This window comes from Musca domestica, unplaced genomic scaffold (genome assembly GCF_030504385.1).
Source record: "Musca domestica strain aabys unplaced genomic scaffold, Musca_domestica.polishedcontigs.V.1.1 45, whole genome shotgun sequence".
NCBI classification, from domain to species: Eukaryota; Metazoa; Arthropoda; class Insecta; order Diptera; family Muscidae; genus Musca; species Musca domestica.
In genome coordinates this window covers 6,757,825-6,782,659 of record NW_026712335.1, presented here as the reverse complement: position 1 = coordinate 6,782,659, position 24,835 = coordinate 6,757,825, and the positions used below count along the sequence as shown (strand labels likewise).

General features: G+C 36.0%; 1 protein-coding gene across 5 annotated transcripts in view; it reads left to right on the top strand.

Moving 5' to 3' along the window:
* LOC131804467 (protein sidekick-like) overlaps window positions 1-24,835 on the top strand; it is a 360,538-nt gene that overhangs the window by 310,030 nt on the left and 25,673 nt on the right. For all 5 annotated transcript variants that reach the window (XM_059127399.1, XM_059127397.1, XM_059127398.1 and 2 more), the window contains one exon: window positions 16,047-16,614. In XM_059127399.1, the coding sequence (XP_058983382.1) occupies window positions 16,533-16,614 (82 nt within the window). In that variant the 5' untranslated portion in view covers window positions 16,047-16,532. The remainder of the gene's footprint in view (window positions 1-16,046; window positions 16,615-24,835) is intronic.

The window sequence follows — 24,835 nt, the reverse complement described above, 5'->3', positions numbered from 1 at the left end:
GACAGACGAACGGACATCGCTAGATCGACTCCAAATGTTCTGAAACGGATTTGGTCCAAAGAGACCTAGGGTCTAAAACCGTTATTTCGACTAGGCATGCAGCCATATGGCTGAGGGTATAAAAACAAGGCACAAAACATCGAGTATAGCAACGGCTGTGTAGCAAGTAGCGTCATCCTGTTGAAACCAAATGTTACCAATATCCTCCTCTTCAATTTCTGTGAAGAAAAATTCGCTCAATGTGAGCTGATAACGTAACGACCACCCCTTTCTTTCTCATTTTCGAAGATAAATGACCCAATGGACCTATACATACAATGTTTCGCCACCGGAGCTCAAACCCATTATGGCCAACAAATATCAATTTTTAGACAAATCCGGGAAAAAATGTGTCAAATTCATCAAAATTCCGAATATCGGTGAGTATCGTTATATGGGGGCTATATCAAAACGTGGACCTTTACATACAATGTTTCGCTACTCAATCTAGAACCCATTATGATCTACAAATACCAATTTTTAGACAAATCCGTGAAAAAATGTGGTAAAAATCATCAAAATACCAAATATCGGGAGGTACAGTTATATGGAGGCTATACCAAAAAGTGGACCTTTGAATAAAATGTTTCGCCACCGGAGCTTGAGCCCATTATGACCAACAAATACCAATTTTTAGACAAATCCATATCGGTCCAATATCGGTAGGTACCGTTGTATGTGGATTACAATGATATATATGCCTTATGGGGTCTACGACGAATGTTTAGGAATGTTACAAATGGTATGACAAAGATAATATACCCTTCTATCTAAGGTGGAGGTTATACAAAAATGATATACGGCGGACCCTGCTTAATTGTCACATATTTGCAAATGGTTCGGCTGTAGCGATTCTTCTTCCAATAATTGTTTTACCTATGTTTTTAAATGGAATTTCTTCTTGTAAGATGGGAAACATAATTCTCACCATAAATAATGTACGAGTTTTTAAATTAATATTGAAAAACATTCCATTGGAATTTGTTAACTATAAATTATGAATATGGCACTCTTGCATATTTTGTTTTCAATTTCCAAATGTTTCCCTCAACAACAACAATATGCTCTCCGATGACTTCTGAAATAACTTCCAAAAACAAAACGAAAAAAGGGCCGAGTGGCTAAAGTGTGTATTATTTCAATTACATAAGTACCTGAATTTCGTTTGTCCCAATATTGCAATAAAACATTTTTCAACGACTGCGTTTACACTTTCCATTATTTCTGCCATGTCTCAAAGTAGTGGTGGAGGAGGAGGAAGACGGAAACGGCAACCTCCTTCCCCAATGAAAGACGCCACACAACTCGACCTTTGTTAAGGCTCCTACATAAATAAAGTGGCAGCAGTCTTGTGAGAGTCGTTAAAAAAGTGGAATTTTTAACAAAAACTTTTCCACATTCGACAGAATGGAGGCTCCCCAAAGAATACGAAAAATTCTGGCAATTGTTTTTCTTGTTGCCTCTCCTCTCTATCACACACACACACACACACACTCACACTGAAGTGTTCAAATAATGGTGGCAAAGTATTTGTAAAGTCCCATTTGAAATTTTCAAATCGAAGCGAAAGGTTTCACTTTGACAGAGTGTAGCAGTGTTTGTTTGTGGGCACAAAATTGAAAGTGAAAAGAGTGACTTTGTGTGGCGTTTGTCTTTCTTTTCCCGACATCCAAACTCCCTTGGCGGTGGTTGGATGGGTTGGTAGGTAGCAAAGTTGCAGTGTTCTGCAAACGTTTGCCTCCGAAAATCTAAAGTATTTTTCTGCTTTTATCAGCAATGCTTTGTCATTGCAACTAAAATACGATGTTGGCGACAACGAAAAACTCATTGCTTTTGTTATATGTCTCTGTTGTTTCTCTTTGTCTCTCTCAATCTCTCCCTCTCTTCACACCATGTTCTGGGTATTGATGCGGTGGTCTCACATGCAATTGTTCGTCCAATGTGTTGTACGCGATATAATAGAAAGAAGAAAAGAAAACCCCAACAACACCATGTGTGATAATGCTTCCTTTCCGAACTGATTCGGTATAAATGCATACACTTATTGAGCCCTATACAATAGGTACTCGTGTTATTTTCCCTCGGATGGCTGCTCCGGCATAGAATGGAATACTCGCGATACTAATAGCATGCTGATGGCTACGGTTTTGAGAAAAAATCATGCATTGTAATAACAACAATGCAGGCCTGAGGTTTGTTACGATTTCTAAGTAACCGATGCCATGATATGTTGGAGTACGAAATTTGTAGAATATGTTTGACTCGTTGAAGTATTTTCACTGAAATCAAATTTTATGTAAGTAACAAAGTTTTTCTAGGGAATTAACTTGTTCTGTATTCACTTTAGACAACATTGTATTTCCATGAACGGTTCGTTAATTACTCAATGCGGAACAAAAATTCTAAGGACACATTCTCATTCAATTGATAAATTTATTTCAATGAGGACTAAAACTTTTATATTTCTGAAGATATTTCATTATCATCCACCAATAAAATGCATTACCCAAATAATGGATAATTTGACAGTCATATTAAATTATACTCTCAGCCATATAACTAGAGAGGGAGGGTATATATCATTTGATACGGTCAAAACGTACCTAATCGAAATAACGGTTTTGAGGCCATACGCTCTTTGGACCGAATCCGTTTCAGGAAATTTGTAGTCGATCTAGCGATGTTCGTCTGGCTGACTGGCTGGTGCGCACGATAACTCTCGAAGAGTGTATCCGATGTATGGTCCAAACTTGGTCCAAACTTGGTACATTTTTGTCAAACTTAGATTGAGTTCGGAGATGGGCAATATCGATCCACTCCTTCTGGTAACTCCCACACAAAAAGTCAACACTTTGAATAATTATAACTCTTAAAATATTTAATGTAATAGTCCGATAGTCTTCAAAATACACACATTACAATATTTTTATTTACCCTCCCCAGAAAAGGTCGAAATTTTCAAAAAATATATATAGTTTCTGCACAGAATGAGAACTGATAATCCAATTTTGCTCCAAACTTGCAAATCCTAAAATTTGCGTCAGTTCTAGGTCAGGTGCAAAAATGGATAATATCGGTTCACTCAATCAAGTACCTCCCCCATAAAGGGTCAAAATTTTGAATAATTATAACTCTTGTTAAATGTGATGTAAGAGTTCGATTGTCTTCAAATTTCACACATCCCAATATAATTATTAACCCAAGATCTGGTGTTAAGATGGATTATATCGGTCCACTCCTTCTGGCACCTCCCCCAAAAAAGGTCGAAATTTTGAATACCCACGAAGCTCTTAAAATGCAAAATTAACATCCGATTCCATTTAGACATGGCACATCTGATCATTTCTATCAACACAGGATCTGTTATAAAGGCGGTACTTCCTGGTACTTCCCCCACAAAGGCTCACAATTTTAAATATCCATGAAACTCTTAAGCTCGCGAAATTAACATCCAATTCCATTCAGACTTAGTACATCTCAATATTTTCTTCAACCCATGATCTGTTATAAAGATCTTAGCGAGGGTTCAAGCTTTTGATTAACAAGACGCTCAAAGAAAGCGAAATAAATTATATATATATATCTGCGAACCTCTTCTGGTACCTCACCACAAACGCTCACAATTTTCAATACTTTTATATGTCACAACTTGCGAAACAACTCAGCGCCTTAAATTCTACCCAAACTCTACCCCCATGCGAAATTTCTTGAGAAGTGGACGAAAATTGCGATCCTCAACATATTGTGTTGCGGTGTGTAAAACATTAAAAATTGAACAGTTCAAAATAGTAATTGAAAAAGTCGCATGCGATAAAAAATATGACAAAAAATAAAAAAAATGTAACACAAAATATTCGCTTTTGTATTGCCATATTTTTATGCGATTTTTTTAGATTTTATCCTTTTCTGCCATTCCGAAGTGATGAGAATTTTGAAAATCAGTCCAGCGCGTCTGGACTTATAGGCAGAATAACTACGATCTATTTCTATATTGCACCTGTTTTGCTATATATCTCATATCTTGGCTATTTTGACTTAAAAGTTATACCTTATTTTACCCGCTAAATAATGTCCGCTGACCCTACGCTTTTGCCCAGCCTTAAAATCTAAATTCATTCAAAATTCGAGTCGATTGGTTTCTAATTGTGGCCTGTAGAGTAACAACAAAATCAAGAAATGTTTCTGTTTTTGGTCCATTGCAACAAATAAATATTTTTCGATCATCCAAAAAAAAAAAAAAAGAAAAAAAAAAAGGTTCTATTCTGACCCTATCCCAACCTCCAGTTACAATTTCGTGAGGATCGGGCTATAATTGCGACCTGTAGCGATTATAAATTAACACGGACACACATGGCTAGGAGATAGAAAGATCCATATATAGTTTCCTATGTCGTGGACCAATATTTTTAGGTGATACATAATTTTTGGCCCAATCAGACTTGTAATACCCCAACAGAAAAATAAAGTAGGAAAGTATGTTTGATATAGGAAGGTGGTCTTGGAAATATGTACTAAGTGTGCGAACTGTACTAAATGTTATTCTGTTTGAAACAGTTTGTTTTGGGTGAACTAAATTTTGAAATTGTGTATTACAATCCCTGTTGGTGGTAGGTTTGTGAAAGATGTGGTTTTGGAAATCTCTACTTCAAGTTCACAAAAAACTACTATATTTGATACAATTTGGTATTGGGTGAACAGATAGTGCTTGAAAACTGAAATTTGGTATGTCTGTTCTTGTGCAGCCTGGACATATGGAGATGTTTTGGCAGATGTGTTCTATAAGTGCACGAAATATATTAAATAGAACTAAATAGGGTATTGGGTGAATGATGTCACTGTTGTTGTCTGATGGTTTTGAGATGGGCTCTATAATTGTTAGAAAAGTGCTATGTTGTGTATTAAGTAAATCCATAGAACTGTAATCCCGAAATTTGAGGTCTCTGTTTGTATCTTGTATTTAGGTTTTAGAAATTTGGTGTCTAGGATGTAAAGATGTAAATTGCTTTAGATATGCGTCCTAAATGTTACTAAATTTGGTTGGTGAAGAGATTGAGCTGAAATTCTGAAAATTAATATCGAGGTCACTATAGGTTTCTAGGTTTAATATATGGAGACGTAATTATGGTTCTGGACCAAACAATTTTTGGCATACTTCAAAATTAAAGATTTTGAAGACTTTTTGATGTAAAAAACAAGTAAAAAACATTAAGTTCGGCCGGGCCAAACTTTTAATTCCCTCCACCTTAGGATAAAGGAAACATTAGAGCCCATTTGACCCACATATACCAATTTTTAGACATATTCATGGGAAAATGTACCAAAAATCATCAAAATACCGAATATCGGGAAATACGGCTATATGGAGCTATACAAAAACGTGAACCTATACATACAGTGTTTCGCCAAAAGAACTAGAACCCATTGATACCAACAAATACCAATTCCTAGACAAATCCGCGAAGAAATGTGTAAAATGCCGAATATCGAAAAGTACCGTTATATGGGGGCTATACCAAATCGTGGACTTATACATGCAATGTTACGCCAAAGGAGCTAGAACCCATTATAACCTACAAATACCAATTTTAAGAAAAATCCATGAAAAAATGTGGCAAAAATCATCAAAATACCGAATATCGGGAGGTAACGTTATATTGGGACTATACCAAAGCGTGGACCTATAATTACAATGATTTGCCACACGAACTGGCACCCATTATGATCTACAACTACCAACTTTCAGAGAAATTCGCAAAAAAAGTGTAAAAAATCATCAAAATACCGAATATTGGGAGGTACTGTTATTAGCGGGCTACACCAAAACGTGGACCCATATATGCAATGTTTCGCCACCGGAGCTTGGAACCCATTATGACCAAAAGATACAAATTTTTAGAGAAATCCGTGAAAAAATGTGACAAAAATAATCAAAATACCGAATATCGGGAGGTACCTTTATATGGGGGCTATACCAAAGCGTGGACCTATACATGCAATATTTTGCCACACGAACTGGGACCCGTTATGACCTACAAATACCAATTTTCAGACAAATCCGTGAAAAAATGTGGCAAAAATAATCAAAATACCGAATATGGGGATTATGCCAAAAGTGGACCGATATATCATATATCATTTCCAATACCAACCATCCTAGACACAATACAAATTGCTCTGCTAAATTTTGGCGCTCTACGTCAAATAATGTGGACTGTATCGTGATTTCAAAAGACAGACGGACAGACAGACAGACGGACATCGTTAAATCGACTTAGAATTTTATGCTGATTATAAATATATATACTTTATGGGGTCTACGACGAATATTTAAGGATGTTAAAAACGGAATGATTGATAAATGAATTTTTTTCAAACTGAACCAATTGTACATCTTGAGCCACAACAACTAAAAAGGGCTTTATGTTCAGCCGTACCTTCCACAATTCCATGGAATGAACTCCACTACTGTGGAGGGTATAAAAAGTCTTAACGAATCTAATATGTTAAGGTGGACTTTTCGCTAACTAAGTGGTAGGCACTTTCTACTAAATATATAATTGTAACCTGCAAAATCAGGAGAAAATCTGCTTTTGTTGATCCAAATGAAACTTAAAATACCCTCAAAATATTGTGTTGAAGAATATATATGATGGAAATAATATATCCTCCATTAAAATGCCACCACAATCTTCATGATTTGCATAGTCTTAAATATATTTGTTTTTTTTTTTTGTTTTTGTTATTTTTTTTGAAACCATTTAGTAATCACACAATGTAACAATGAATAATCAGCCTACCGAGAAAATGTTTTCATTTAGTTTATTTCGCATTCATAAAGGCAATTTCTTTTTGTCCTAACTGTTGCAGCATAGCTTTCTTCAATAGAGAGAAACAAAACAAAAAAAGAAAACAAAAAGTTTTTCGGCAGTTTTCTTTTTTTGATTTGGTTGTCTTTATTTTGTGTTTTTCATTTTTTAACTACAACAGCGCCGCGCTTCATATTCATTCAATCTTGCAAACAAGAACACAGCAAGAAACTGAAAAGAAAAAATGAATGTATGTATGTGTGTGCGACGATTATTATTTTCTTATTTTTCACTATGGAAAACCATAAAGTAAACTGTGAACAACGTCATGGCGGATGTTGAGTATGTTCAGTTAGAATGCGATGCTGCTTCTGCTTCTGCGGCTGCTGATGATGATGAACGTTTAAAAACTTTTTTTTTTTACTTTTCTTTATTTTCCCTGTTTTTATTCAATATTTGAGCAGATTCTTTTGTGTTTTGCCATAAATAAATGTATATTTGTATCTATGGATTTTTTTTTTGGTTCAGACAAAAGTAAAGAGCATATTTTATGCTTCAATGAGACATGGCTTCATTGTGAGAAAATGACAAATAAATATGTGGGTATTATTTTCTCTGCATGGCACTGCGGTTATTATTTGTATTTTAATATTTGTTGAAAACTGGCATTTTTTATAGCCTAAAACACAGGGAAGTCTAGAATATTAAGTTGTGATGCATTTGATTGGTTGTTGTCGCAAAGTTGACATCATCCTACAACTCGTTTGAAAACGTGGTCAAAACCTGCGTGGTCAATCTATGGCTTCCTCTTCATCGCAGAGCCTTTCGATTCCAAATTCCATATACCGTCAGCCATATGGCTACAGGGGGTACATATTAGTAGATACGGCCAAAAGATTCCCCATCAAAATAACGGGTTTAAAACCTAGGTCTCTTTGCACCAAATCTGTTTCAGGAAATTTGGAGTCGATCTGGCGTTGTCCGTCCTTCCGTCTGTCTGGCTGGTGCGCACGATAACTCTCGAAGGGAGTATCCGATTTAATCCAAACTTGGTATATCGTAATATTATTATCAAACTTAGATCGAGTTCGAAAAGGGGCAATAGCGCTCGTCTCCTTCTGGTGTGTCCCCCCTAAAAAGTTCGACTTAAAAAAAAAGTATCGGTCCATACCATCAAGTACAGGGTTGCCCATATTCGACGGACCCATCTGGCAACGCCATAACTTTTGACAGAGATCTCACATCCCTTAATCACATACCGCGTTTGAAGCGTCAGTCCAAGCAGATTTTAACCATGAACCAATACACGCCACGCGAGCGCTCTGAAATAGTTGAAATTTACATTCAACAGAGGAAAACATTAAAAAATGTGAGAAATGTGCCTTCTAAGAACATCATTAAGCGTTTATACGAAAAATTTTCAAATCCGAAGAGGCCATATAAAAGTCGACCAAGGCGATCGGCCGAGAATATCGCTGCCGTACGAGCCAGTGTTGAGAGGTCCCCAAGAACAAACCAAAAACGCCGTTCTCAGCAGTTGGGCATGGCTCGGTCCACTTTACAACGGATTATTCGCATTGATTTTCATTTGTTGCCCTACAAAATTCAATTGACGCAAAGAATTTTGCCTGCGGACAAGCCTCGTCGATTGGAATGGGCCCAAAGAGTCATCGAAATGGCCGAAGATGACGAGCAATTTTGGAACAAAATTATCATGTCCGATGAAGCAGATTTAACATTGAATGGGACCGTAAATAAGCAAAATTGCCGTTTTTACGCCACTGAAAATCCACAGGAGATTCAAGAAGTGCCTCTTCATGACGAAAAAGTCACAGTTTGGTGCGGCGTTAGTGCGAAAACGGTCATTGGGCCGTTTTTCTTCCAAAATGAAAATGGCCATGCTGTTACCATCAATCAGGAGCGTCACTGAAAATCCTCAGGAGATTAAAGAAGTGCCTCTTCATGACGAAAAAGTCACAGTTTGGTGCGGCGTTAGTGCGAAAAAGGCCATTGGGCCGTTTTTCTTCCAAAATGAAAATGGCCATGCTGCGACATGATGACCAACTTTGTGATGCCAATTATTCGTCGAAAGCGTATGAGGCAATTCTGGTTTCAACAAGACGGCGCTCCACCGCACACAAGTCGCATAACAATCGATTTTCTGAAGAATTTGTTTCCGAGCCGTTTGATGTCGAAAAGTGGTGATTTGGACTGGCCACCGCGTTCGCCCGATTTGACGCCGCCTGACTTCTTCTTGTGGGGATATTTGAAGTCAAAGGTTTACGTTAACAAGCCAAGGACCGTAGAAGAGCTCAAGGACAACATTCGTGAAGAAAAAGCCGCTATTCCGGCCGAAATGTTGGCAAAGACTATGGAAAATGCAGCAAAAAGGGCACAGTACGTCATCAGCGCCAGAGGCGGCCATTTGAGAGATATCATATTCTAAAATTGATGTAAACAAATCTACTTGGAACAAATTAAATGATTAACATTGCTAACAGCCAAATTTTTATTTTTTCTTTGATTTAAAAAAAAAACATGGGTCCGTCGAATATGGGCAACCCTGTACCTCCCCAAATAAAGGGTCAACTTTTTGAATAATTATAATTTCTATAAAATGTGGTGTAAGAGTTCGAATGTCTTCTAATTACACATCAAAATATTTTTATTAACCATCGGTCTGTTGTGAAGATGGAATATATCGGACCACTCCCTCTGGTACCTCCTCCACAAAGGGTTAAAATTTTGAATATCTATTAAGCTCATACAGTGCGGAATTCATAAACGACTTCAGACTTGGCACATCCCAATATTTCTATCAACACAAGACCTGTTGTAAAGATGGTAGTGATCGGACCATTCCTTCTGGTACCTCCGTTACAAAGGGTCAACGTTTCGAGTAACCAAAACGATAATAATATCCGAAATAAGCATCTGGGTCTCTTCATATTTCCCCCATCCTATTTTTTTCTAATAACACAAGATCTGCTGCGAAAATAAGATACATCGGTCCACTCCTTCTCGTACCTCCACCACAGAGGGTCAACATTTCGAATAGCCATGAAGCTAATAGAACGCGAAATCAATATCTGGTTCCATTCAAACTTAGCAAATCGCAATATTTGATTCAATACAAGATCTGTTATGAAAATGGTAGAGATCGGACCATACCTTCTTTTACATACCCTATATAGGGTTCAACGTTTTGAATAACCAACAAGTTAAAAAGCAGTAAGTTCGGCCGGGCCGAACTTTTAATACCCTCCACCATTTTCAACGAATTTGGAAATTTTTAAAAAATAAAATTTTTAAAAAATTCTGTTACAATGTTAAAAATACCGAATATAGCCGTTATTTTGGGGTCTATACGACGTGGACATACATAGGCATTGTTTGTCAAAAGCCATTAAGCAAATTCGAAACTTGAAATAAACGGCGAATAATGTAGCTAAAATCATCAAAATATCGTATATAAGGAGGTGCCGTTAAATTGGAGCTGTGCGAAGACCTGGACCAGCATAGACAATTTTCTGTCACAGGCTGTAGCATCTATTACGAACTTCAAATACCACATCTCAAACAACTTCAGTGGGTATTGTACCTAAAATCGTCAAAATACCGAATATAGGGAGGTACTGATATATGGGGCCTATACGAAGACCTGGACCCGCACAGACAATTTTCTGTCACAGACTGTAGTTCCTATAACGAACTTCAAATACCAATTTTGAAACAATTCCGGTGAATAATGTCGCTAAAATCATCAAAATACCGAATATAGGGAGGTACCGTTATATGGGGGCTATATGAAGACGTGGATCTGCACAGACAATTTTCTGTCTTAGGGTGTAGTATCCATTTTGAACTTCAAATACCAAATTTGAAACAATTCCCGTGAATAATATCGCTAAAATCATCAAAATATCGAATATAGGGAGATACCATTATATGGGGGCTATATGAAAACGTGGACCTACATGGCCCATTTACGAACTTAACCTGCCTACTGGAAAAATAAACATGTGTGCAAAATTTTAGCCATCTATCTCAATTCATTCGAAAGATAGCGTGATTACAACAGACAGACAGACAGACAGACAGACGGACATCGCTAAATCGACTTAGAATTTTACGCTGATCAAGAATATATATACTTTGTTGGGTCTGATATGAGTATTTCGAGGAGTTACAAACGGAATGACAAAGTTAATATACCCTCCATAGTATGGTGGAGGGTATAAAAAGATTATAAAATGCATAATAAGCATCCGGTTCTCCTAATATTACACATATCCAATTATTACTACTAACACAAGATCTGCTGTGAAGATAGGATGTTTCGGTCCACTCCTTCTGGTAACTTCCCCAAAAGGATCAAAATTGTGAATATCCATGAAGTTCATAAAACGCGAACTTATCATCCGATTCCACTCAAGCATAACATATCTCAATATTTCCATCAACAAAAGATCTATTAAAAAGATGGTAGAGATCGGATCTCCTAATTCTGGTTTTGTCCATACCGATATCTTTATCTGTAATAGATGAAGTATGATAATGGAATACTTCGTTCAACTATATCTGGAACCCCAAACATATTTTAATATTTTCTAAAAATTATCCCATATTGCATATAAAGTGAAGGAAGCAACCAAACCTGGTACGTCGCAGTATTTATATCATTTTTACTTAGGTTCCATACAAAATGGACAATATTGTCCCGTTAATTGGGAAAAAGTTCTGCCAACTGTAATTACTCCGGCTCAATTCGTTTATTTATAGCTATGCTCAATACATTTAAAAGCAGTGACATTGATTTTAATTGGTTCTATAATTGAACGTTATTTGAAAACAATATCCGACAATACAAATTACTTTCAATTTTTCTTCCCTTCTTAAGTATTTCGTGGTGGGTGCACACAGGACATGCAAGTCCCCTATCTTCAACAATTATGCCAACAACAACGCAAGACGACCAAATCTTTGCCGGGATTGCTGTTGACATTTTCAATTATTTTCTCCAGTAAGTTATTTGGCAACAATACTAATCAAAGCAATGAAAACAACAGCAGCAACAACACTAATATTTACAAAAACAAATGAAGAAACAAACATTACTGCAACTGCACCAAAATCGCCAACTGCTAAGTTTACCAAAAAAAAGAGAGGAAGGTTATTTTTTCTGAAAAGCTAGAGAATGCACCAACTGGCTGACAGACTGCCTTGCTGGCTGGCTGCTTGACTTGCTGGCTCAAGAAACAATGTGCCAATTACAGTCGACAAAGAAATGAACGACGATCTCCAAAAGTTCACAAAAGGCCACTTCAAATATCCTGGTTATGTCCTTAAAACTTGCAGCTCTTGTAATTGAGATGGGGTTTATTTAAGCGTTTCCTTCTCAACACTAAGTAAACGAAACAAGAAGCAGCAAAAAACCAAAAAAAAAAAAACCAGCAATTCCAAATTGAGGCAATGCTTCATCTTCCTTCGTGTTTCCTCCGCTGTTGCGTTGTTTTTGGCGGTTTTGAGTTATTTCGCTTTTTATTTTATTTCAAGGCAACAGTGCATGGGAGGATATTTAGTAAATTTGACATTTAGTTCAGGGTTAAAAATAGAATTCATTTTTCATAGGAATCTATCTTTGTGCAGTTTTTTTTTTTGGGTTTTTGTTTAATATTCTGTCATTGATTGAAATGATAACGTCACTTGGAAGTTATATCAAATTATTTTTCTGTTTTAATTTAGAAGGCTTTTTCGTGAGCTAAATTATAATTATATGGCATGTTTGCATGTGTATTAAAATTAGTAAGACAATTTGGAACATTTTCGAAAGACATAAGGGTAAAAAAGTGACGTAATACGGCAGTGTCAAACATTTGATAGACCATAAACAACATTTTTTCCACAATTTTTGAAGATGGGGATGATAACTGTAGAAGTAGTGCCCGATTTTGCTAAAAATTTGGTACATCGTAATATATTTTCCACACATAGATATAGTTCGTAGAGAGGCTATAATAGTTCATTTCAAGAATATAGATCCAAGGTCTCCATGGAACAAGGGCATTTGGGAACGATTTAGTTGTGTCCTTTCGCTTGTCTGACTGGCTGGGGCGCACTATAACTTTTGAAGTCAATGCCCACTTTGGTCCATAATTGTTACCTCCTTATATTATTATGAAACTTAGATCGATTTCGAAGCTGGGCAACATCAGTCCATTCATCACCGCTTCACAAAAGGTCATCATTTTCAAGAAAATAAATAATAAAGAAAAATTTATTCAAACTTTGCAAATACTAATATTTTTGTTAGGGCTTAGTCAATTGTCCAAGTGGACAATATCGGCTCACTCCTTCTAATACCTCTCGCACAAATGGTTGAGTTAATTGTATCTCTATCTTCACCCAAATTAAAATATAGTACCATCCAGTACTTTTCGTGCAATTATATAACACATTTCCCAAACCAACTCCATAACTCAATCCTAGATATCAACATACCCTTCAGTTTCAAATTTTGGATTCCAGCTATCCCTTCACCCAATACCCATTTTAGTACCACTTAGTACTTTTCGAAAAATTATAGTACACATTTGCAAGACTACCTCCATATCTTAGCCACAGACACCAACGGTGACATCCATATCAAATTTCAGGGTTTCTGCTCTATCTCTTCGTCCTATACCAAATTTAGTACTTTTCGTTATAGGTCGCATTTCCAAACCGCCGCCAAATCTCAAAAACATATACTATCAGCAATCTAAATATAAAACTTCAGGATTTTATATCAATTTCTTCACCCAATACATAAATATAGTACCATTCAGTACTTTTCGTAAAATTATTTATATTTTGTGGTTGAGGTACCTGAAGCAGTGGTCCTACATATTCGATATTTACATTACATCTATGGCTTATACAAATATAATTATTTTACCCTTTGTGGGTGTGGTATCTGAAAAATGGGCCGACGAGTTTTGCATTCACACTAGAACAAATTTTGATGAAGATATTGCATTGTCCGAAGTTAGAAGAAACATCGAATAATTATTTTTTTAATTTTATGACACTATACCTATTTAAAATGGAATGTTCAAGGTCTGCGGCCCAAATGTTTGTGTGCCCAGGGCTTTAATACACCCTCCAGAATATTTTCGCGATAGCATTCGGCATTTATTCTGATGCCAGTATTGATTACAGCCATCGATCACGGCCATCACCATTACCGGCGCTTGAGTTCTGGTGGCCAACCGAAGGTGCACATTTTCAAGTGACCTCTGACGAAACAACTCTTTAGCTCTTTTGAGTCTAGTTTCCTTCAGTTGCGGTGTAAGTTCTTGAACTTTTTGGAATTTCAATGGCTTTACTCCGAGCTCATTTTTCAATATTTGCTGAATGGAATATTGCGATATGTTCAGCTCGCAAGCCATTTGTCGGCCACTGGGAGGGTTTCAATCAAGTCGCTTCTTTTCTTTTCGAACCATTTCTACTGATGTTGCTGTTTTCTTCCGTCCACTGAAATGAAGTGAGGAACCTCATTTTGTAACCATTCTTGGGTGTTCGCGTGCTGAGTGCGATGATGCTGAGTCCTGTTGGAATGTTCAAGGTCTGCGGCCAAATGTTTGCGTGCCTAGGGCTTTAATACACCCTCCAGAATTTTTTCGCGGTAATATTCGGCATTTATTCTGATGCCACGGACCATCGGCAGTTGTAGCGGCCCCACAACATCACCAGTTCTGGTGGCCAACTGAAGGTGCACATTTTCAGTTGACCTCTTTGGCAAGTAAACCCGATCATTTTGTCTGTTTACAAACTGCTGGAAAACGAAAAACGTGAAAAACGTTTTCTCATCGGAGAAAACCAAAATCGGCAGTTCACCACTTTCGGCCAAGCGAAGCAACTCTTTAGCTCTTTTGAGTCTAGTTTCCTTCGGTTGCGGTGTAAGTTCTTGAATTTTTTTGGAATTTCAATGGCTTTACCCCGAGCTCTTTTTTCATATTTGCTGAATGGAATATTGCGATATGTTCAGCTCACGAGCCATTTTTCGGCCACTGATTTCGATCAAGTCGCTTCTCTACTTTTCGAAACATTTCTGCTGATGTTGCTGTTTTCTTCCGCCCACTTCCTTGATGGAGTGAATCGATGTCATCCATTTTCAATGAAAATATATACTTTCTCAGGGACAGGTACTAGAAGGACTGGACCTGTATTGCCCATATCCGAGCGCGATCTAAGTTTGGCAATAATATTACGATGAACTAAGTTATTTTTATAGAAACAACAATAAAGAGATTAAGCCTGACCATTTTGCAACAACAAAATACTATGGTATCCCGAAGAAAGAAAGAAAGCCAACATTGTTCCATTAATAGACAAGGCACGGTCGACGAAGGGGTTTTTGTTGTAATAGACAAAACCAACTTATATGGTTATGCTACTTCGTTCAGGTTGAACGGAAGCATAACAAGTGGAGAAAGATGTAATTGTTTATAAGTGCGTTTGTAAGATTTAGAAGACTTTCCCAAAGAATTTTAGTTTTATTTAATTCTTTGGTTCCTCTTCTATTGAGCTTACGATCTCGTCCCTTTCGTAAAAAAATGTTGCATAGAAGTTATATTTAAAAATCTTCTGGAGAGAATATCCCAGACATAAAACAAGGGAACATATGACGATAGTAGGCTCTTTCCGAAACCTATGTATTCCCTGCCTAAAAACGTTGTTTTTATAAAAACAACAATAAAGGGATAAAGCCTGACCATTTTGCAAACAACAAAATACTATGGTATCCCGAACAAACAAGCCAACACTGTTCTAATATATCAAATTTTTATGACCACGTTTAAGAAAGGAATTTTATGATTTGTGATAGTAACATATTCTGGTCTGATAGCGGCAGCTCATTAAGGTTTGACGTCTCGATTCAAATATTGATATCTTAAATTCGGCTCAAATGTGCCGACCAGCAACAAAACACTTAAATAAAGTTGAAAATAGGAGTTGTATCCTCTTTATCGCGCTGTTTTTGCGAATGTGCGGTACCATGTTCTTGGGCCAAAGCCAAGTCATCTTCTATCTAGAAGCGTAGGTTGTAGTTAATAACCTAATTGCATAAAATGATAAAAATATATATTATCCATTTATTTTTTCTTTAAGTACTTAATTTTATCTTCCCTTCTTTCTTCCACAACTCTTTCTTTTCAGATATATCGACTACATGGATGGAACTCACAGTCATGTCTTGACTTGATGCAGAAGGATTTGTTCCATATTGGCAAAAAGCCAACAAAATAAACAACGCATATAACTAACTAACCGACATTGTCTTTGTTTTTTCGACGATAATACCAGCAATCTCCATCTTCTTCCCTTTAACACAAAGTTCGAAAAAAAGACGCAAATACAGAGGAGAACAAAAAGGAGAAGTCGTGGCACCAACTAAACTCTGAACAAATATGTTTGTGTTCTATGACTTTATAAAAAAAGAAATGCCACACAACAACATTTTGCTTTATTAAACAGCAGATAACAACAACAACAACGCCGACGACGACGACGACTGGCTTTATTCGCCATCCAAACTTTATTTGTTTGTTGTGGTTGTTTTTGTTGCCGATTGCAATCTATTTTCTGAAGTGGATTCACTCTCGACCTGATGTACGACAATTTGCTGTCGACACTTTGTCATCGATGATTGAAACTATGAAAGCTGCAAACAGTCGAATAATCAATTTCGGCGGGATCTGTTTGCTGCTGCTGTCTATTATGAGTGGTAAGTTCGATTTATGCGGTGTAGACATGGTTATTATCAATAAAGTGCCACACATGGAATGGGGCCGACAAATTGAGCGATAATACTGTATTGATTTGAAATATTTGAGAAAGCTAAGATATGCAAGCATTTATGGAAGCAAGCTGTTATTTTCTTGTGACACCAGTAGAAAGATTCATTTTTTTGAGTTCAGACATCATGACACATCATCCATCGTCTTATACGATAGCTAAAAGCATTTGGGATAGTAAAATCTTAATACTCATAAAAATCTAGACTGGTTTCTTAATTATCTTGGAATTCTGTGAAAATAAAAATTATAAATTTGAGATATCTGAGATAAATGGTATTGATTATTTTATCGAAGCTATTCATACACTTGTTCATAATTATTATCCCCTGTTATTTTTTTTTTTAATTTTGCTCTGCAAAATAATTTTAATAACTTTAAATCCACTCGTGTATAATGTTATAAACTATCAATTTTTCTTTGTTGGCAGTATCGGTGCGATTTTAATTAAATGTTAATAATGCCATCACAACTACAAAGTCCAGGATTAACATAAATCAAACAATGATTTATTAATGGCGCCGATACCATTCTGTATTCCACACAAGGATTCTATTTATCACTGGAATTCATAGTTGACATCATTGTAATGAAATAATTTATATGCGTACCATAGAGGGGGTTTGAAAATTCGCGAGATGGTCGAATAGCAACGGAAAATTAATGAAAGAATAGAGTAGTGTTAGTAGCACTATAAATTTGTTTAAACTAGAGAGATTATCATACCAATATTTGTGATTTGATTTTCGACTTGGATTTGGAACATTTCAGGCGACTTCTAAATAGACCGAAATCGGTTCAGGTATAGCTATAACTTCCATATACAGGGTGGGATAAAAAAAGTGCAAAAAAGTCAAAGGCCATAATTATTCATTTTTATACCATCCACCATACTACGGAGGGTATATTAACTTTGTCATTCCGTTTGTAACTCCTCGAAATACTCATGTCAGACTCAACAAAGTGTATATATTCTTGATCAGCGTAAAATTCTAAGTCGATTTAGCCCTGTCCGTCTGTCTGTTGTAATCACGCTATCTTTCGAACGAATTGAGATAGAATGCAAAAATTTTGTACAGGTGTTTATTTTTCCAGTGGGCAGGTTAAGTTCGTAAATGGGCCATGTAGTTCCACGTTTTCATATAGCCCCCATATATAAGTACCTGCCGATATTCGGTATTTTGATGATTTCAGCGACATTATTCACCGGAATTATTTCAAATTTGGTATTTGAAGTTCGAAATAGATACTACATCCTATGACAGGAAATTATCTGTGCAGGTCTACGTCTTCGTATAGCCCCTATACAACGGCACCTCCCGATATTCGGTATTTTGATGATTTTAGCGACATTATTCATCGGAATTGTTTCAACTTTGGTATTTGAAGTTCGAAATGGATACTACAGCCTATGACAGAAAATTATCTGTGCAGGTCTACGTCTTCGTATAGCCCCATATAACGGTAACTCCCGATATTCGTTATTTTGATGATTTTAGCGACATTATACACCGGAATTGTTTCAAATTTGGAATTTGAGATTCGTAATGGATGCTACAGCCTATGACAAAAAATTGTCTGTGCAGGTCCACGTCTTCATATAGCCCCCATATAACGATACCTCCCAAAATTTGGTATTTTGATGATTTTAGCGTTATTACTTAACGGAATTGTTTCAAATTACGTATTTAGAGTTCGTAATGGAAACTATAGCCTGTGACCCAAAATTGTCTTTGCAGGTACAGGTCTTCGTATAGGCCCCATATATCAGTACCTCCCAATAGTCGGTAGGTACAATACCCACCGAAATTTTTTGAGATGTCGTATTTGACGTTCGTAATGGATGCTATAGCCTGTGACAGAAAATTGTCTATGCTGGTCCAGGTCTTCGAACAGCTCCGATATAACGGTACCTCCCTATATATGATATTTTGATGATTTTAGCTACATTATTCACCGTTTATTTAAATTTTCGAATTTGAATATGGCAATGGCTTATGACAAACAAGGCCTATGTAGGTCCACGTCGTATAGACCCCAATATAATGGCTATATTCGGTATTTTTAAAATTTTACCAGAAGGGCTTTATTTTTTGAAATTTTTCAAATTCGTTCCAAATGGTGGAGGGTATTCAAAGTTCGGCTTGTTTTTTTTTAATATTTCGGAAATAGCATCAAATTTTAGAATAAGTTTAAGTTGGCCTTCAAACGGCCAATAAAACCGTCACACACTGCCCGAATGTTGATCTGCTGTATTTTGGCCCATTCCCGGCGAAGCGCTTGCTTGAGGTGATCGACACTTTGGAATTTTTTAGTGCCAACCTTGCTTTCCAAAATACTCCAGACACAATAGTACAACGGAGTGGTATCCGGAGATTTTGGTGCCCATTGCGCGCTGTTAATAAAGCGAGGAACCTCATTTTGTAACCATTCTTGGGAGGCGCGTGCTGAGTGCGATGTTGCTGAGTCCTATTGGAATGTCCAAGGTCTCCGACCAAAATGTTTGCGTGCCCAAGGCTTTAATACACCCTCCAGAATATTTTCGCGATAACATTCGGCATTTATTCTGATGCCACGGTCGATTAATACTAGCGGAGAGCGACCATCGGCTATTATGGCGGCCCACACCATGGCCAGCAGTTGAGTTCTGGTGGCCAACCCAAGGTGCTTATTTTCAGCTGACCTCTTTGGCAAGTAAACACGATCATTTTGATTGTTTACAAACTGCTGGACAACGAATGTTTTCTTATCGGAGAAAACCAAATTCGGCAGTTCACCACATTCGGCCAATAGAAGCAACTCTTTAGGTCTATTGAGTCTAGTTTCTTTCTGCACTTTTTGGAATTTCAATGGCTTTACCCCGTGCTTGTTTTTCAATATTTGCCGAATGGAATATTGAGATATGTTTAGCTCACGAGCCATTTTTAGGCCACTGTGACACGGGTATCGATTAAGTCGCTTCTTTAAATTTCGAACCATTTCTGCTGATGTTGCTGTTTTCTTCCGTGCACTTCCTTGACGTCAGGCTAGGCTACTAGTATCACAGTAATGTGCGATGGTACGAGACACAAGAGATTAATTCACAATAAATTGCTGGAGTGATCTAATGGTAGCCACTTGTGGTTTTCCAGCCAATTCCATCACAAATAATTTTTTGTCTGGAAAACTCTTACCAAAATGCTTTTGTATGCTTGTTGAGCTGTCACTGGAATAATTTTAACAGCTGTCGGACTAGTGGCTTAGAAATGAGAGTCTGAAGTTGCTTGCAGTTGTTTCATTTCACCCTGTAAATGTGTTTAGAGGTATTCTTAAGATAGAAAACCCTCTTAATTTTTCAATAATTGGGATTTGAAAACAAATTGCTAAAAATAAGTTAAATATTCCTAGTCTAACATGCCCTAAAGGGTAGCTTATCCCTCTTTTAATATAAGATTTGAATACTTTATTTCTAGCTTCATTCTTTTGTAAGACTATCAATATTTAATATTTTGTTCTATTTCATACAATAACAACTTACCCATTCTATTATCGACCAAATGCAGCGGAATACAAGCACGTCATGAATGCATTAAAAATTGAATAAAATTTATATTTTATGCGGCTGCCATAATAAAGTTACTAAAATCCATTTCACAATTTCCCATAATTCATAATCTATACTTTTGTATTGTAAATAATGAAGTTTGTGGTTGGCCATTACGTCCAATTCAATTCGCTGGTTTACGTTTAATTTAATTTTTGAAGTATTAAATTTATAGTTTTCAATATGGCCAAGAGATATCGACGACAACGACAACGACGTTATTGGCATTGGCTTTAGTCAGCATTTCTTTTTTTTTTTTCTGAAAATAAAAAATAAACTTCATTAAATATTTAGCATTTTTTAAATACAAAAATACTTTTGTTAATATTTTATTATCTAAAATGCGCATCATCAACATCATATCCAAGGATATTTCACTGAAGTGTATTTTCCTGCTGTGAGTCTTATTCCGGCATTCCAGGAAAATGAGTGTTCGAAAATTCCAAGCATTTTATGAACTGCATAAACTTTTCATTTCCGTTTGGCAGAAGGCGAAAAAAAACTTGCTCACTGCATCAGCAGAAGATCGCATTGTGCGAAATGTGAATTAATAATCGTTATGACACAATGAACCGATTGAATATTAATGATATTGCAGGAAGAAGTCAGCCAGCCGTAACTGGCAGTTTCAAATCAATATTAAATTCAATACAATAAGGCATTTTAAGTGGCAAAGTATTGGCGATGGAATCAGTAAAAATTTAATATTTGTTTCTTAAGTTTATCTATACAAAATTTATATTGTGATTTTGGGGGTGGTTAATAAGTTGGTATTGGACTAATATGTGGGAGCTATGTCTAAATTAAAATTGATGTCCACTAAATTTGACGGAGGTAGTTTTATATTGATTATGAGCTCTCCTACCAAATTTAATTGCAATAGAGAGACCATTATATGATTTTGAGAAGGTTAAAATATAAAATCTGGTGAAATATGTATATGGGAGCTATAGTTAAATTTAATCGATTTGGTTCAACATAGGTAATTATTATTTGGTGTTTTCAACTTATTGCCCTCTAGTATTTATTTAAAGTAAATTATTTTTTTTTGCATTTTTCCAACATTTCGTAATTTTTTTGGTGACTCCTTTGGGGGATTTGGTCTATTTAAATAAAATAAAATATAAAACAATGAAAAAAACTGTAAACCTGGATTATATTTAACTTGGAACTTGGCATTATGATTCGAAATTCAATCTAATTTAAAATCATTTATATGAAACTAGAGTGAAATCTATAATAGAGATTTTCTAAATCGAAACGCCAAATTTGACAAACGTGTAGTTAGGCTACACATAAAATCGGTGCAAGAAATATAAGGGATCTATATCCATACCTGACTTTAAGATATAGACCATCTTTACCCATAATCCATAATATCGTACAATCGGGTTTGAAGATTGTACGAAATTGTGGACTTTTCCGATAAATGATTTTCTATGGGAAAGGTATCAGAAATGCTCCATTTTAGTTAAAAAGTTGTTAAAAATATTGAAATTGTGATTATTTGGAATTGGTCCTCTTTAGTATGGCAGGTGCAAGAGTACTTAGTCCGATTTTGCCGATATTTATATTAGAATATGCAAAGTTTTAACAAAATTAGGTTCCGACCTCCATTAATTATTTATTATTTTTGATATTTTCGTCGGTTTTTGGGGAGATATTGGACAGTGCTGACCGATATATTTCTTTTCATGTAAGGCGTAGAGAATTATTTTCCATTTTCGTACTTCCATTCAATCTCTATACAAAAGCAAAAAATTCTCCTCGTAGACGGTAAAGTCCTTCTAACAGTAGGTGAAGTCCTCTGATAGAATACTAGAAGATATTCTTAAAGTACATAAGAAGGCCTCCTCATCAAAGAAAAGGAAATTGTTGCATAAAGAAGTTGCATATATGGAAAGAGAAGACCAGAAGATCTTCTGATAAAAAAAAAAAAACAGAAGTTCTTCTCATAGAAGGCTAAAGGAACTTCTCATAGAAGACCAAAGGGGCTTCTCATAGAAAACCATAATGACTTCTCGTTTAAGTCCATAGGGTCTTCTCATAAAAGACCAAAGAGTATTCTCCTAGAAGACCAACGGGTATTCTCATAGCAGATCAGAGGGTTTTCTTACAAAAGGCCTGAACATCACAAGGTTTTCTAATCGAAGATCAGAAGGTCTTCTGATAAAAAGCCAGAAGTTCTTCTCATAGAAAAAAATAAGTTCTTCTCATAGAAGACCAAAGGGTCGTCTTATAGAACACCATAATGACTTCTCGTATAAGACCAACGGATCTTCTCATAAAAGAACAAAGAGTATTCTCATAAAAGACCGAAGAGTATTCTCATAGAAGATTAAAGGGTCTTCTCCTAGAAGACCAAAGTGTCTTCTCACGGAAGACCCAAGGATCTTCTCATAGAAGACAAAGGCCAAGGTGTCTGGTCCTAGAAGGCCAAAGGATCTTTTCATAGGAGACCTAAGGGGTCTTCTCATAGAAGACCAAAAAGGTTTTCTCATAGAAGACCAAAAAGATGTTCTCATAGAAGATCAAAGGACTTCTCATAGAAGATCAAAGGATCTTCTCATAGAAGATCAAAGGATCTTCTCATAGAAGGTCCTCTCATAGAAGACAAAAGGATGTTCTCATAGAAGACAAAAGGGTCTTCTCACAGAAGACCAGAGGATCTTCTCATAGAAGACCAAAGTGTATTCTCCTAGAAGCCAAGGTGTCTTCTCCTAGAAAACCAAAGCGTCTCATCCATGAGAAGTGAAGGATTTTCTCATAGAAGACCAAAGGGTTTTCTCCTAGAAGGCTAAATGGTCTTCTCCTAGAAGATCAAAGGGTCTTCTCCTAGAAGACCAAAGTTTCTTTTCATGGAAGACCCAAGGACCTTCTTATGGAAGACAAAGACCAGGGTGTCTTCTCATAGAAGGCCAAAGGGTCTTCTCATAGAAGACCAAAGGGTCTTCTCATAGACGACCAAAGTGTATTCTCCTAGAAGCCAAAAGAGGACCCAAGGATTTTCTCATAGAAGACCAAAGGGTTTTCTCAAAGAAGACCAAAGGGTTTTCTCATGGAAGACCGAAGGGTCTTCTCAAAGAAGACCAAAGGGGTTTCTCATGGAAGACCAAAGGATCTTCTCATAGAAGACCAAAGGATCTTCTCATAGAAGAACAAAGGATCTTCTCATAGAAGACCAAAAAGGTTTCCTCATAGAAGACCAAAAAGGTGTTCTCATAAAGGTCAAAGGTCTTCTCATAGAAGATCAAATGTCCTCTCATAGAAGACAAAAGGATGTTCTCATAGAAGACAAAAGCGTCTTCTCACAGAAGACCAAAGCATAAAATTCCCTTGTGGCGCTATGCCAGCACCAACAACTACAAAATAGTTGTAAATAAAAATTATCTCGAATTTATTGATTTCTTTTCAATAACTTCAAATTTTAATAAAAGGAAATGAATAAAAATTTCTTTTTGTTTATTTGTGTTTACAATACCTATAATAATATAGAGTGGAACACACAAATATTGTAATCAATTTGGACATGTACGTAGAAAAAAATTCTTATTTAATTAAACTAAAATATTTTTGAAGAATATGCATATTTATAAGAATATTGTGTCTGGTCGATCAAATGTGTGTGCAAGTGTTGTGGTTTGAATGTTAATAATTCTACAAAAGAAAATACCTAATCTGATATGGTAACATATATGAATTTTAGAAGAATGTATGCAAGTTATGGCCAGAAATTATTGAACAAAATATGAAAATCCTAACTTCACCATTGTTATTGGAAAACGGTAAAATTATCAAAAACATAGCAATTCATGTAGCAGAAATCTGATTCCAAAATATCAAGTTGGAGGAAAATCTGTAAGCCAAAAAAAAAAAATTGAAAATCATTCTCCCATCCTCTGATGAAGAAGATGTTTCAACAGCAACTGACAATTGCCATTAATTAACCACATTTCAAGTGATTTTTCTCTTGTTCGAAAAAAATTAAAATTGTCCATAAATTGTTCGCACACACACACACTTCATATCCACACATCAGTTAAAACAATTGTTTTTGCGTACTAATGAATTTTCAATCAAATGTATTTTATTTATAATTATTGTATGTAATTATTTATTTAAGCCATACAATTAAATTATTGCGGCCACAATACAGCATAAATGTTCGAATCAATTTTCAATCAACGCCATTATCGCCAACATCGTCGGTGGAGTCCCCTCTAGGATATTTAACACATTTAATTTATTTCAAACCAATCACCAATATTAACGCTTTATTTGAATGCTAAAACAATTAGTGTGTGTGTGTGTGTGGCAATCACACATTTCGTTGATCATTTGTTGTTGTTGTGTTATTAACAAAGTTTTGAGAGTAGTTGCAATTTTTTTGTTTACTTTTTTATTGAGCCATTTTATTTACCAACAAATTTGATGAGTGTGTTATAATTAAGCAATTTAAGTGATGTTTTAATAATTGGTATGCATTCAGGGCGACTTAATAAATATTAGTAATAAAACCAATTAAAACGATTCCAAATTATAACATTTGAACATTTTTAACTCGCTCT